Here is a 15,752-nt window from a genome sequence, read left to right on the forward strand (position 1 = left end):
CGAGCATTCGCAAACAAAAGCAATACGTCTCTAATGTTTCTTGGCATGACATGAAAAACAAAGTACACACACTCATACACATGCATACAGCTTTAGCTTAACTTAAAAAGTGAATAGAAAAAAAATTATTTGAGAAAAAGGAAAAACTCTTCATTATGTCTTGTAGCATATATGTCAATGGTAATTGGTAATGTACAGTGTGTATACAAACATATACATATAAATGTATTAGTTTCAGAAGTGTAATAATAACAATACATTTAAGTTTTTTCTTCAGTTATTGTATTGTAAATAGTTCTATAATTTTGTCCTAGGGAAATTTGTTTTGTTTTCCTATGTTATCAAAATGATCAAGATACTTAGAAAGCGAGCATGCAGCTTTCCACAAACAACTAAATGACATTGGGTTTTTTTTCCTGAAAACACATTAATCATGAGGGGGATTTTGTCAGTGCTTTTCTGTGGTAATGAGTAAGTGCTGAGATGATGGCTAAAAAGGAAGTGAACAACTGAGGGATAAAATCAGCTTCCTCTTGTTTTACTTTAAAAAGATGAATGCTGGACTGTCACAACACACTCGTGAGCTGACAAGACTGCTGACAAATAAAAGGTAGGTTAAACATTGAAAAATAGGTTAACTGTGAAATACCTGCATGACTGTTCAAATCAGAAGATAGGGTGTTTTAAGTCATCACAAAATCAAATGTAGCATTGTAAGATAGACTAAATTGTATTAACAGATTCATTGCTGCTTTAGTCAGTATAATATCAAATTTAAGTTTTGGTGTTTAGTGCTGTCAAATGATTAATCACATCCAAAAAAGTTTTTGTTTACATAATATATGAGTGTGTACTGTGTATATTTATTATGTATATATAAATACAAACGCATGCATATATTTAAGAAAAATATGCTATGTTTATATATTAAATATATTTCTATATAATATAAAATATAATAATATGAATGTATATACATGCGAATATTTTCATATATATATATATACTGTATGTGTGTGTATTTATATATACATAATAAACACAGTACACATACATATATTATGTAAACAAAAACTTTTATTTTGGATGCAATTAATTGCGATTAATCATTTGACAGCACTATTGGTGTTATATAACTTAAGCCACGCTGACAAATGTCTGAATGTCATTGAATTAGTTAACAAAATAACCACGTGACATCTGCAAAAACGGAATTCACTTTTTTGAGCCATTTATTGCAATTGAACTTAGTCTCATCATGCTGTTTAAACCATAAAATGTTCAAATAGAACAATATATCTATTGTTTTATCATCTAAAACCCAACAAATTTATTTTTGTTAAAGGTTTTACTTATATGCTTGTGCTGCTGTATTACAAAAGAAGTCACTTGATTTGATATTTTGTCATCTAATGAAATGCTATTCAGTTTTTTTTTAAGTGTGGCTTAAGTGTCTAAATACAGTATGTTTTGGGGCCACTATAGATCAAAATAATGCAGAAATTCTAGGGCTAATTAATAATTTAGTTATGAAACCATTAACGATTTTAAAATCTTTGTTCCTGTAATTTCAGGTTAGTGGGACGATGATGATTCAAGCTAAACTGCATCAACTGGCAGAAGGACTACGACGGGTCTGGTCCAGAATATGTGGTCTCTACACGACCAACACCACAAAAAGCTGGAAGGAAAAACTTCTCCTCCTGTTGACCTGTTTTACCACCAGCCTTATTCTGAGCACCTTCCTCTTTCTCATCCTCCACTTTTCCTTCAAATGTGTTCAGGAGGTCTCGCTTCCCTTTACTTGTGTTTTTTGTATAAGCTTAACACCAGCCATGTATTTCTCAGAAAGGATTCGTTGTTTTGGAGCCTTGATTTTGATCTCAATGGGTGTGAAACAAGTGAAGAGACTTCTTCTCACTTTAGGAACCAGTTCAGTGATTTTCTTCAACATCCAGAACACGTTGCGGAACATGAGACTCCTTGCAAAAGGCCTCCTCTGCAACTTGGAGGAAAAGTTATTGGATATTAATACAGAACCCCTCGGGAATTATATTAAAATGCTGAAGTGGGTGGGAAAGCAACTTAAAAATTGCTTTAGAAACTTTCAGTTGGGGAGTTACCATGCAGATTTCAAACTAAAAGCAAAGGTGGACTCGCAAGACTTCAAAATTTACCTCACCGAGGCAGAACAGTTTTTAAACCAGACCGCGCAAAATGTGTTAGCACTGACCAACGCTTTGTCTTCAATAGGAAAGATATTGTCTCCAACATTAGGTCTTTTACTTCTTGTACTCCTCACTGCTCTATACCTGAGAAGATTCCACGTAGACAAAAGGTACAACAACCAATACATCACGAAAACTTTCCGTTGTTTTGATGAGCGGCAAAGGGAAAAGGGAAAACCGTGTGTCCTTCCGCTGACCAAAAGCGAATCGGAACTTTACGTAGTGACTCCGTCCATTCGTCCGACGGGTCGGCGGTGGAAAGCCATGATCAAGTTCAGTCTTCCCATATTAACTCACTGTCTCACCTGGCTGGTGTTTATCAGTCTAGACGCCCTGATTTACTGGCTCATTGTAGTTCTGAGCAAGCGACTCGGGGAACTGGAGCCACTTCGTGTTCCTGTGGGAATAAAAGTTCAGGTAAACAAAGAAGTTGCAGTATTGTTTTACGGATTTTGGGATATGTTTTTCCTTTAATCCTTCGTTTTTTTCTATAACTGAACTGAGTGTGAACAGAACTGTAGCACTAAACGTATTGTTGTGCTGTAATCTGGTTATAGATTACGGTTGCACTTTCTGTCAAAATTGATTAGCATTTCAAATAGGAATAACCATTATAAAATATTTTTTCTGTTGTGTGAAGGTAACCTCAGATATTTTTCGTATAAAAGCACAATAGGCAAAGAATCCTTACACTCTTTTATAATCAACCATCTTAACTATATCCATGAATGGCAATGTATTTTACTGTTTATGAATGTAATATTGTTCTTGTTCTTGTTTTGGTAAATGCAGTCACTTAGAATCTAGTTTCATTCTCATTCAAAACTGAATTGCGTGTAAACTAAAGAAAAGACAAATGTATTCTGCAGCTGTGTGAATTTACGAAAATTAACCATGGTTTTATTATAGTAAAATTGTAGTAACCATGGTTTTTTGGCGTATTGACTGCCATTTGTATAGCCACAGTTTTACTACAAATACCATGGTTAAACTATGGTTAGTGTTGCAAAACCATGGGTAATTTGTGTTTACCATGGTTTAACTATAGTAACCATGTTTTTTTTTTGTTTTTTTTGTAGTAAAACCATGGTTAATTTTTGTAAGGGCACAAATATCTTAATTTCTGTAGGTTTAAAGGGATAATTCATGCAGAAATGAAAATGTCATAATTTACTCAACCTCATGTCATTCCAAACATGTATGACTTTCTTTCTTTGGAACCAAAAAAAAAGACAAAAAAAAGGCAATGGGGCCCAATGTTGATTGGACCACAACGTTCTGTATCTTTTGTTTTTGTGTTCTACAGAAGGAAGAAAGGAAGAAAGTCACACAATTCCAGAGGGTTAGTAATTGATGTCTGAATTTCATCTAATTATTTTCTTTTCATTTCTCCTTTGTTTTCAAAGGAGGCCACATTATTTCTAGGTTTACCTGTTGGTGAAAATGCAAAAGGGGCAAACTTTTCCTACACGGTGTCTCTGTTTGAGAAGAAGTGTTTGCCTGAACCGGAACTGTGGCTCTATCAGTCTCTGGTTCCTCTTTCTGTCGTCCTGGCCTTGCTGCTTGTTCTGATTCTTCTTTCATCACAGATGGTCCAGCTCAGAGTTGTGCTATCTGAGCAGTTTTTCTCAGAAGTCGCAGAGAAAAGAGCTGCCTATCTACATGCAAAGATTTTAAGAAAGCGGTGCAAAACTAAAGCAGAAGAGCATGAAGGAGCTCTGAAGACTTTAGCCATGCAGGTTGGTCACATGTTTTCTACTAAATATATTCCAACATCCTTAAAACAGAATACATTTTCTTGAGTGTGCAAGATGTAAAGACTATCATAAATTAAGTTTAAATGTATTACCCCATTTTCAAATAGTTCTTCTTGCTTTAAGAATAAACCTCACTCAGTATTATTTATTCTTTTAAAATTAACAGTAAGAATAATGCATCTAATTCAAAATATATTCTCTGAAAACAAGTCTTCAGTTTTGCTTCTCCAGAAACACATCAGAAGGTGTATGTTGATAGCCACTATAGTGTTATAAATGCAGCACATATTTGCATTGTGAATTGTGTTGTGATACATTTCACAAAAAGTACTATGTGTGAAATCAAACATAAGTAGCTGTAAGCATCTGTATTCAAGTTCTTGCAGATGATGTTTTGGCCTTGACTGTTATAATGTAAATTGTATAAGCAAAATAATTTCTTTTTTGTTTTTATTGCAGCCCAGTTTTTGGTGCCCCTTACTTTTCCATAAGCACAGGACAAACCCTGACGCTGTTTGAATATGCTTGAAGTTTGCAACACATCAGTCTGTTGATCAGCCATAATTGCAGGTTTGACATGTTGACAACACAACATTCACACACCTTTTTATCAAAAAGTGTACCCATAGCATTGCGCTGTATACAAAAAGCAGGTGTTCTGTTTGTGATGACAATGGATAATGGCAAATGGATAATAGGCCATGGGGCCCTAGTGTAGAGGTCTGCATTCCCGCGGCTCTCCCGTGGGAACCGTGGGACCCGACCAAATTTTTGGTGCCGCGGGATTAAATTCCCGAATAAAACGCGGTAGCGGTCGGTAACTCTAGTGTAATTTGAACGGGAGCGGGGGCGTCTAACAATATCTCGTTCCCGACGTCCATTTAGAACAGCATATCTGCGCTTTATTCATATTGACCACCGGTACAGCTTGCACTCAGGACTGTTATGCACGCATGCTTTAAACGTCACGCGTTTTATTATAAAAATAGCTAATTAGGCTATTTTTGTACAACCTACATTTTTTTTTTCTCTCTCTGCGACACTTTTTCCCTATTGCGTTGTCAATGTTAAACGAATTGTATCCTGACAAGACATAAAAACATTTTTATTTTCTCTTGACACTTTTTTTCCTACTGTGTTGCATAAAATATTAAACTAATTTTGTGTCTTAAGATAATTCATATAAATTCAAGTCAAAGTCTTCAAGACTCTTGACAAGACGAATACAATAACATACAATTTTGTGCAGACTACACTTTTATTTGTCAGCCTATCTCTCTTTCTTTCAGTAGCGGAAATTTGAGATTCTGGAAACGAGATCTAATTTTAGCGGGAGCGGTCGGGTCAGGAAGAAAATTATTCTAAGCGGACAGCGGGTGAACAAAGAGTGAATATATAGCGGGAGCGGGTGGGTGCGGAATATAACCTTGCGGGAGCGGGACTCAAAAAGCAGTCCCGCGCAGACCTCTACCCTAGTGATCAGTTTGTGCTGTATGGAACAAGGAGCCCTAGTGGTCATAGTTTGTGACCAGGGCCATGGTTTTCATTTCACTCTTCAGGGTTTAACAGACTCAGATTGAGGTTGAAGTCATTGAACAATGAGCATATGCATACGTTTTAAACCTGTATCCTATAGAATACAAAGCATGTAGACATCCGTTCAAAAGTGTATGGTTGGTAAGATTGTTTAATGATTTTGAAAGACCTTCTGCTCACCAAGGCTCTAAACAGTACTATTGTGAAATATTATTACAATTTAAAATAACTCTTTTCTATTCTAATATATTTTACATAATTTATTCTTTTGATAGTAAAGTTGAATTTTCAAGAAACATTTCTTATGAGCAATGGTGTAAACAGTTAATACTTACTTGTATATATTTGTATATATGTATATAGCATTTATTTGAAATATATATTTTGTAATATATATGTCTTTCATTTAACTTTTTATCAAATTTAATGCATCCTAGCTGAATAAAAGTAGTTTTTCTCATGAAAAAAATAATGTCTTCTCAGAGTCTGATCATGACCATATAAAAATGTATTAAAACATTTTGTAACTAAAAAAAGTGTTTTTGACAATACTGTACGGCATTTTTGGGGGGTGATTCAAAACACAAAACAGGAGAATATCAGAATTGATCATTGTTCATCACTAATGCATAAGTGGTCCTTCAGTCATTCCTTGCAGCACCATTTTTTTCACTGTAGATGGTTCTTGAGTTGAGTGTATAGATTTTTGGGTTCTCCAGAGCAGTGCAGTGGTTTCTGGGTTCTTTACAGAATTAAAAAGTTCTTTGTGAAGCTTGAAATGTTTCTTCTATGGCAAATCCCTTTTCTGGTTATAACTGGAGTCTTAGTTTTTAAGAGTATACTGCAAATTCATCTTATAAAACATCCTTATAAAACATTTTTTTCCCATATGATTCAGGATCTTTTTGGGGCTATGGATATTATTTCTCCAGTGTATGGTTCTCTGCACACAGCACATGGCTTTCCAACCTAAAAAAAATAGCCTCAGTTTCTATAGCACTCAATGACCACATTTCAAAATTTTAGAGGATGCTGGGCAGCCTTAGAGCAGAGCCCAAACTTGTCCTACCTTTTCCCGCTGATTAATTCTGTTATACACAAATTCAGAAAAGGGTTTCCGTGGGATGTATCGTCCCATGCCCGGTTTTGTGAACAGTTGCCCGTTTTCATAAACCACCTTCCCCCTGGAGATTGTGACCACTGGAAGCCCATGACACAGCATTCCCTCAAAAATGTTATAGTCCACAGCCTGGTGGTGAGTCTTTGCTGAAATCACCCTAAAAACAACATAAGCTTATACAAGATTATGCAAATTGACTTACTAACTTACATTTATATATAAAGTAAACTATTAAGTTTGTGTGTAAATAAATAAATACATTTATTATAATAAAAATAATAATAATAAAATTAATATATTATTATTATTAGCATGCACTGTGGGCTATTGCCCAGCCCTAATCGTAATATATTAAAACAAATGACTTTAATAAATCAGCAGAAGGACCTTTGAGCCCATTTACAGTGTGTAAAATGGCACACTACAGTTTTTCAGCCCAAATCTGTTGTTTCCCATATTCGGCTTTTTTTTTAACCATTCTATTGCTGTATCAGCACAGTTCAAAGAATGAGCTCTGAGTGGCCATCTGTCTCCAGCACTGAGACAAACCAGCAAAAACAAGAGTTTTCCAATTAACATGACCGCTATCATCTTAAAAAGCTAATTTAGAAAGATAGTAAAAGTTATGGATTCCATCAACTGACATTGTACAAAGGATATAAATTTTAATACCGTATTCAGCAAGTTTCCATGAATTGATTTATGAATAAAAATTGCATACCTTGTGCACTATACACACTATTTTCCTAATTAATGCTGTTCAGTTGCTTTGACACAATCTGTATTGTTAAAAGCGCTATATAAATAAAGGTGACTTGACTTGACTTGACTATACCATTTCATGCATTTCATGCTTTTTATTTTTGCATCTATTTTGCTGTGAAAGACAATAAATATTCCAGCATTTCAAAATGATGAATGCTACAGTCCCAAAATTGAGGGTAAAGGTTGTACTGCTTGAAATATATTGCCTACAATATTGTAATCTCATTCTTATCTTCTGAAAGCTTTTTTTTTCTGACAGTTTCTCTTTTACAATTAATTTTTAATTTGTTATGTTGCTTGCAGAAAAACACAGACTCCTTGGTTTGTAAAATGATTATAAAGCTGACCACACATTCTATATTGCTGTATGAACTTCGGTAAAGCTGAAATATGTAACATTTTCGGTGTTAAAATACTTTCTAAATATCACAGGTTGTCTTGAAAACTCTTAATTTTCTCGAAAACTATGAACACTGTGTGAAGCTATGAAAATTTCCTTATTTGTTTTTTAACAACCTGTGCTTTGGCTTTGTTCATCAATGGCATACGAGGGGTATGTTCGGAATTCCATTTTGAAAACAATTGTTATTTATGCAGTTTCGAAGTTAGAAATCACATCGTTTAGCTGGTGGATGAAATATTTACTGTATTAATATTAATAATTGTAATAACTTATTGAACAGTGGTGTTTTGGAGCCTAGGAGTAGGCTAACCCTTACAGGCGGTAAAATCATAACACTTTATCCAAATAATTATCTGAAGGATGGATAATCATGCAATTTCACAGTTAAATTAACTTGTCAGTCCAATCAAATGTGAGGTACAATTAGGAGAAGCTTTAAATCTAAACTTAAAGTGTAGGTTGATGCAAGTATCGTGGACAACTGTCTTGCTTTCCATTATTTTCCACTAAGAACATGCATCCAGTTGACCCTAATTGTTGGACCCAGAAACATCACCGGTCTCTTATTAGCACGTCTTACACAAGCGCTCAGTTCTTATTAATGCAACGCTGCTATGCGCTAAATTTCAGCACATTGCTCCTCACTGCTTTACTCACATCAGCGGTTGGTTATTTGCCTAGAGGGAGCTAGCCCAGATTCACGGGGAAAAGGAGCAGCAACGTGGCCCAATTACATAAGACCCACGGCCGTCTGCTGTTTCCGTCCTCTCCTCTCATGCGTGCACTTTAAAAACGATGTGTTTGAGCAGGAAGAACGCTTCAGTTTTTCCATTTATGGTCACGTCTTTGCAGCCAATCCGCTGTATTAATGCTTTGTCATGGCAACATCTGCCTCAGTACCTATAGAACCTGTATGACCCCATTCATGCAGAAACATGCTTAACATCCCAGGTATTTGAACCTACAGACATTACATTTCAAAGCGTTTTTAGCTTTAAAGCAAACTTTGCCGATTTATTTGACTATTTATGTCAGGTCCAAATATGTGACTAAGGAGGTTTTTCATTTTTAAAATATGTCAAGTAGATTGGCTCATTTCAGCTGAATAACAAAAAAACATAGCAATTAAAGTGATGTAAAAAGCTCAAACATTGCTGACTTTCTTCAATTACAAAAAAACTCAAGCGCTCATGAAATGAAGATATGTAAAAGCTGAAGCCCATGAAATGAGAAGGCTGGATTTTGAATTATACAGTCAAAACTTTATGCCACATTACACTCTAAAAAATGCTGGGTTGTTTCAACCCAACTTTGGGTCAAATATGGACTAACCCAACCATTGGGTTAAATTTTTACATTAAATTTTTAACCCAAAAGTTGGGTTAGGCCATATTTGACCCAAAGTTGGGGTGAAAAAACCCAGCATTTTTTAGAGTGTACCGTGTAACAATAAGGCTTTGATTTTGAAAATGTCATGTTAAGTATCATGCAGAATGATTTTGTTTTCTTTAAAGACAATGCGTATAAAAATGTTACAGAAATGCATAAGATCCCTTGAGATTTTCCTATGGGTTTTATAATGTGGTTTTTCAATTTACAAGTAAAATGAGGTCTGCGGTAAATCTAAACTGACAATACTTGGATGTTTTGCTCTACAATGTAAAAATACATACACCCATACTGAAAATGCAGCTTGCGAAGCAGTTTTTTACTTGTATGTTTGTAATAAGTAACTATGTGTGCAGTTTACATTGTACAACAAAACGTCCAAGTCTCGTCAAGTTATGTTTACCACGGACCTTATTTTTGAATTGAAATTGTGAATTCGTTTTCTGGGTTTTGATGTCACAGCTGCAGCCTTCTATTAAAAAAAAAGTAGATTTTGTCTTCGTATTGAATGTCTGGCTGTTAGGTATGTCTGCACATTGAAACAGGGCTCATTATTCATTAGAGCATGTAAATGAGGTCACATGTATTCTAGGCTGCTGTAAGTTACCTGGTGGCCTCTGGGTCCCATATGACCAGGTCTGCATCAGAGCCTTTAGCAATTCTCCCTTTTTGAGGATAAAGGTTGAAGATTTTTGCTGCGTTAGTACTGGTGACAGCTACAAACCGGTTTTCGTCCATTTTTCCGCTGTGCTAGGGAAAATAAAACCACAAATTGTGAGTTATTTTTGTGATCGCTGTATCTCACATCCAAGAATGAGAAAGCTAAAGGTCAGCACTACACATAGATAGATAGACAGACAGACAGACAGACAGATAGATAGCACTGACCACTCCCTTTTCCCATATAACAGACATCCTATCTTCAACACCATTGACTCCGTTTGGGATTTTGGTAAAGTCGTCTTTCCCAAGGGCTTTCTGGCACACTGAGAATGTGCAGTTGTCTGTTCCTGTCACGCTTAGATCATCACTGTAAGATAATGCACATTATCATCTCATCATTCTTGATGTTTTAATATTCTCTTTTTTTATCTTGCATGCATGACCTTTTGTATTCTATGGAAGAAAAGAAAGTAATGCGAGTTTGGATGTAAATGTAAGTAAATAATGACGTACTTGGCAGCAGGTCCATCAGATATCTAGGGGTACTGGAGTCTGGTCTCAAAGGTGGGCCCATGACAAAACCAACAGCATGAGCCCAATCCTTATGCCAATAGTTAGTGCCGTCTGTGCCCAGTCCAGCCGCAATGGGCTCTCCAAACACCACTCGACCTGACGAGAAACAATCAGTGTGATTGATAAAGGATCAATATTGAGTGTTTAATTAACAGCTTTAGAAATGTAAAACTCAAACAACATCAATTCAAAGGTGTCAAAACCAGCTAACCTTAGTCCAAACTTAATAAAATCAGCATTAAATGATGTTCATTCCACATTTTAAATCTACAATCTGACCAATTTTTGAGTGAAACAGTATTAAAGTAGGATGGGACTTGTATTTTATTATAGACTACTGTTCAAAAGCTTAGGGTAAGATTTATATAGTTAGTTAGCTAGGTAGGTATTTTTGAAACAAATGTAATACTTTTATTCAGCAAGGATGCATTAAATTGATCAAAAGTGACAGTAAAGTTTATAATGTTACAAACTATTCCTAATTCAAATAAATGCTGTTTAGAACTTTCTATTAGTAAGTAAGTAAGTTTTATTTATAGCGGACATTTAAAATTCAGTATTACACTGACCAAAGTGCTGAACAAAACCAATAATAAAATACAGCAAATTCTAAAATAAAGTAAAATTTAAAATAACAACAATAATAATAAAAATTGTAATATTGGCAATAACAACAGTTTCACATTCAATTAATAGCCCGGAGAGGCGAGAGAGTAAAAATGTGTCTTAAGTCTGGACTGATTCCACAAACGTGGAGCAGCGACTGCAAAGGCTCTGACTCCTTTTAATTTAAGTCATGACCGAGGGACATGTAATAGAGCTTTATTAGCGGATCTGAGAGACGTAGGCGTTGAATGCAAATAAATAAGTTCAGAAATATAAGATGGGGCTTGTCCATTAAGAGCTATGAAAACAATAAGTAAAATCTTAAACTGAATTCTAAAAAAGACAGGAAGCCAATGTCTTCCAATGTCTATTAATCAAAGAATCCTGAAAAAGACAAAAATATTAAACAGCACAACTGTTTTCAACATTGATAATAAGTAGTGCTGTCAAACGATTAATCGCTATTAATCGCATTCAAAATAAGTTTTTGTTTACATAATATATGTATGTGTACTGTGTATATTTATTATGTATATATAAATAGTATACACACACATAAGACTATATATTTTTTTAAATATTTACATGTATATAGTACATTTATATATTTATATTCTTATATTTTATATTATACATAAATATATTTAATATATAAACACAACATATCTTTCTTAAATATATACATGCACGTGTTTGTATTTATATATACATAATAAATATACGCAGTAAACACATATATTATGTTAACAAAAACTTTTATTTTGGATGTGATTAATCGCGATTAATCGTTTGGCAGCACTAATAATAAGAAATGTTTCTTCAAAATCAAAAACCAAATCAGCATATTAGGATCATGTAACACTGAAAACTAGGGTAATGGTTGCTCAAAATTCATGCGTCACAGAAATAAATTACATTTTAAAATGTATTAAAATACAGTTCTAAAAAAACATTTTCAAAATGTAAAATATTTCACTAATCTTACTCTATTTTCATCAAAGAAATGCAGCCTTGGTGAGCATAAGAGAAGAATTCTTTCAAAAACAATGAAAAATCTTACAGACCAAACTTTTAAATGGTAGATAAGTTGGATAAGTTTTTTCAAAGGAGAAGCAAATTATTATTTTTATTTGGAATAGCATGCCCTAATAAAGTGTTCACAGTAAGACCAGAACATATATTAAAAATGTAATGTTGACTCTAAAATTTCCAGATTGCTTTGATCTTATGGATCAGTCAAACAATGAACGGATCTCATGATTTGCACCAGAAAACTCATGAGAAACATCAAATCCAGGCCTGTACATTTGCTGTGAATAATAATCTTGTGTTATCCTAGCTCACCCACCATTTCTGCGAGCATTAGCCACCACCTTCGCTGCAGATTTGCTCATGACGTGCACTACATAGAGCGGGCAGTTAGCGGCATGGGCAATAGTGATGGCGCGCTGTGTGGCCTCAGCCTCCACTTCCTCCGGACGACACATCTCATGGCCCTCAGGACCCGTGATGCCCAGAGAGAGCATACGCTTTGCACCCTGTGAGGGAATATTCACAGAAAATCTAATCTATACGTGCTCTGAGAGACAGCCATCAACAGTACTGTATTTAAGCAGACGACATCAGCATAAAATTCTTCAGATTTAGCAACTATAATATATAGATTCTTAATAATATATAGCATTTCTGAAGGAAACAGCAGTGCTCGCCAAGCAGAAAAAGAATAGTATATAGTTATGTTTTCTGAAGAAAACAGAAGGAGTGATGCTTGCCTTGAAAAACTCACTGCCACAATGCTAAGGTTTTTGTTCGTGGTTGCCAGGTCATTCATATGTTGTTGCTAAGGTGTTCTGGGTGTTTTAATGCGTTCTTGTTTTGTTATCTGGCTCTAGTGTCATAGGTGGTTGCCAAGGCATTGCTATGTGGTGCCTAAGATGTTCTGAATATCTTTAGTGCTTTCTTATACTGTAGTTGTTAAGGTGTCTTTAGTTAGAGTTGTTTTTAGTGCATTCATATGTGGTTACTAGGATGTTACTAGGAAGTGGTTGCTATGCTAATGTTGTGGGTTGTTACTAAGTTGTTGCTTACTGGAACACTCCAAGAGATCTCAAGTTCAATACCCTGTCATTCAATGTAATGGGGCATTTACACGACACCGTTTTGAACAACAACAAAAAAACGGAAAATGTATGTGTTTTGACCATTCATTTACATGAAAACGGCATTTTGGGGGCCTGGAAAACTTTCTTAAATGTGTTTCAAAGTGCAAGTTTTAAAAACAATGTTTATCGTCTCTTTGTAAACTAACAACGCGCTTATTTAGTGTTTCTTTACAAAGTGACATCGCCAACTACTGGCGTGACGTGCATAATACGACATTTTAAGTCGTTTTCACAATCTGTGTGAACAGAGATCATTTTGACAGTGTTGTTGTCTGTACAAAAAAAACACCTTTATATTTTGGCTTTATAATTTGGGCTTCTCTCTGTGTGTGCCAACCTCTTCTGGTGCTGTTTGGAATGTAAAACCCAATTTAATAGGTTAATTAATTTGCATTTGGATAATTAGTGAAGGCAGGTGTTACAGTTTACTAAGAGGCTTTAAAAACCCTTAGTTTGTTGGTTTTGGGGAATGGAAAAGAGGAAGGAGACTGTGTGAATGCTGAAAGTATGAGTGTGAATACTGAGAGACTATAGTTAGTCTTTAAGAATTTAATTTAAGGTTAAGTCTCATTTAAGAGAAAGAGAGAGGAAATAGTGTTTTGTTCTTTTGGGTTTTGGATCTTTAATTCTCTTTTGAGAAACTAGTAGTCTAGTACCTGAAGGAGAGGGGTCTTTAAAGTTGTTGTTTAAGATATGTGTTGTAGTATTTGTCAAGTCTGGTCTTGACGTGTTCTATCCTACTTGAGGCTCTCACTGGCCGATTTGTTATACCTCCTCTCCCTGTGCATGATTTGTACCATAGTCTTTTCTGAAACTAGTGAAAAACAAAACAAGCCTAAAATACAGCTTTATTAACTCATTTATGTATGTGCTGCCCTCCAGTGGAATTATATTATATTTCACATGTTTGTAATCGTCATGTGATTTGTTCTAATAATGTCAGGATGGCAAAATGTATTTCAGTGACACGTTCTTTATAAATTGCCTAAATATGTACTTTTAGTGGCATATCATAATAAACTGCTTCAATGAACTCTGACCACTCTAAGACTAACATGACACATCTGGCTGCTTTTTGCTACATATTGGGCAATTTACCATCTAAAAATAATTGAGGTCATGTCATAAAAATAGCTGGTTATTATTAGTCTCTTAACACAATCACATGAAAAATAATTGACACTTTTATGCAGAATATGCCCTTGATCTTTTGACCAGATATAATTTGTAAAAAATGTCACTTCACATTGGTAGTTTAAAGGCACAGGCCAGTTCTTGTGTAACATGGCCTGTTTGCTTAGGGCCTGATCAGCTTTGCATTCAAAGAATGATTTACAAGAAACACCTGCACACTGGTTTACTCATCTTAAATCATGGTGAAGTTTAACTCAGGGCTGAAAGAACAGAGAGCTTTGGGGAAAAATCCCTTTACAGACCCACGCTGATGCACAGAGTTTCTAACCTCTGTATTCCATGAACCGTTCTCTCCTCATACCTGGCATCAAGATTAATGTTTTAGGTTACCTTTTAAGGTTGTGTCATTTGGAACTTAATTCCATGGTAGATTCCTGAAATTTAATGATAGCAAACAAGATGCAGAATTGTAATTTGAGGATGTAATTATAAACTCAGAATAATTCTCACCTCTGCAATAAGGTCTCCATTCTCTGCATGGACTTGAGCTATTGCTCCGATCTCTTTACACTGGGCAAATACGGCATAGAGCTCATTGTCACGTAGCATGAAGACGTCTTTGTATGCCATGAACATTTTAAAAGAGTTGACACCTTTGTCACGAACAAGAGTCTCCATTTCCTTCTTGACCTAGAGAAAGTCCCAGATTTAGAAGTTATTGTTAATGATGTATCATCACATTTATAGTCAGATAAAACCCCCATGTGATTCCACCATGAGGGAGGACCACCCTTAAGTAGAATGAAACAATTTGTAAGTTCATATTTTTTATAAAATGTTCATAAGTTCATAAAATGATTGGTTACATTTTTTTAATCGTTTTTTTTTTTATTGGGCAAATGACTTTTAGTGCAAGTTTCATAACTAAAATATAATTTATTTATTTGTAAATACATGGTAGTAGCCATACAGTGTCATCCCACCAGGTTACTGCCATATGAAGGGAGTAATCACAGCAGACTTTGGGGTCAGCCGTTGTTCTCCACTGCTCATAGGCTTCCAAGAGTGAACACCCCTTCTGTGGGATGACAAAGTCCAGGATCATGGTCGTGCCTCCTGCGAATGCGGCCTGTGGACACATGGTATTATGTAGCTAGCAAAGCAATGGAACATCAACACTCTTTGTTAAAAATTAACTCTCTAGTTACATCTAGGGTTGGGTATCGTTTGAATTTGATCGATTCCGATTCTGCTTATCGATTCCTAGTTTCGATTCCAATAAGATAAAAAATTCCAATATAAAAAAAATTAAGTCAAACATTTAGATGTCAAACATTCTGTGTCTTTTTACAAAGCATTCTGTTGCAGCTGAATAACATGATCAAAAATCAGCAGCCTGCAGATCACTGCAAGAGG

At 35.2% G+C, this 15,752-nt stretch overlaps 1 protein-coding gene across 1 annotated transcript in view; it reads right to left on the reverse strand.

Annotated features, from left to right (window-relative positions):
• Window positions 1–6,415: 6,415 nt before the first annotated feature.
• Window positions 6,416–15,752, reverse strand: part of LOC107728457 (dihydropyrimidinase-like) — a 10,599-nt gene continuing 1,262 nt past the window's right edge. The window contains exons 2-9 of the mRNA XM_016538617.1: window positions 15,307–15,465; window positions 14,847–15,026; window positions 12,389–12,578; window positions 10,371–10,530; window positions 10,087–10,228; window positions 9,806–9,948; window positions 6,591–6,798; window positions 6,416–6,490 (exon numbers count right to left, since the gene is read on the reverse strand). Coding sequence (XP_016394103.1) covers window positions 6,416–6,490; window positions 6,591–6,798; window positions 9,806–9,948; window positions 10,087–10,228; window positions 10,371–10,530; window positions 12,389–12,578; window positions 14,847–15,026; window positions 15,307–15,465 — 1,257 coding nt within the window. The remainder of the gene's footprint in view (window positions 6,491–6,590; window positions 6,799–9,805; window positions 9,949–10,086; window positions 10,229–10,370; window positions 10,531–12,388; window positions 12,579–14,846; window positions 15,027–15,306; window positions 15,466–15,752) is intronic.

The sequence above is a fragment of the Sinocyclocheilus rhinocerous genome, unplaced genomic scaffold, assembly GCF_001515625.1.
Source record: "Sinocyclocheilus rhinocerous isolate Xijiao unplaced genomic scaffold, SAMN03320098_v1.1 scaffold66, whole genome shotgun sequence".
NCBI classification, from domain to species: Eukaryota; Metazoa; Chordata; class Actinopteri; order Cypriniformes; family Cyprinidae; genus Sinocyclocheilus; species Sinocyclocheilus rhinocerous.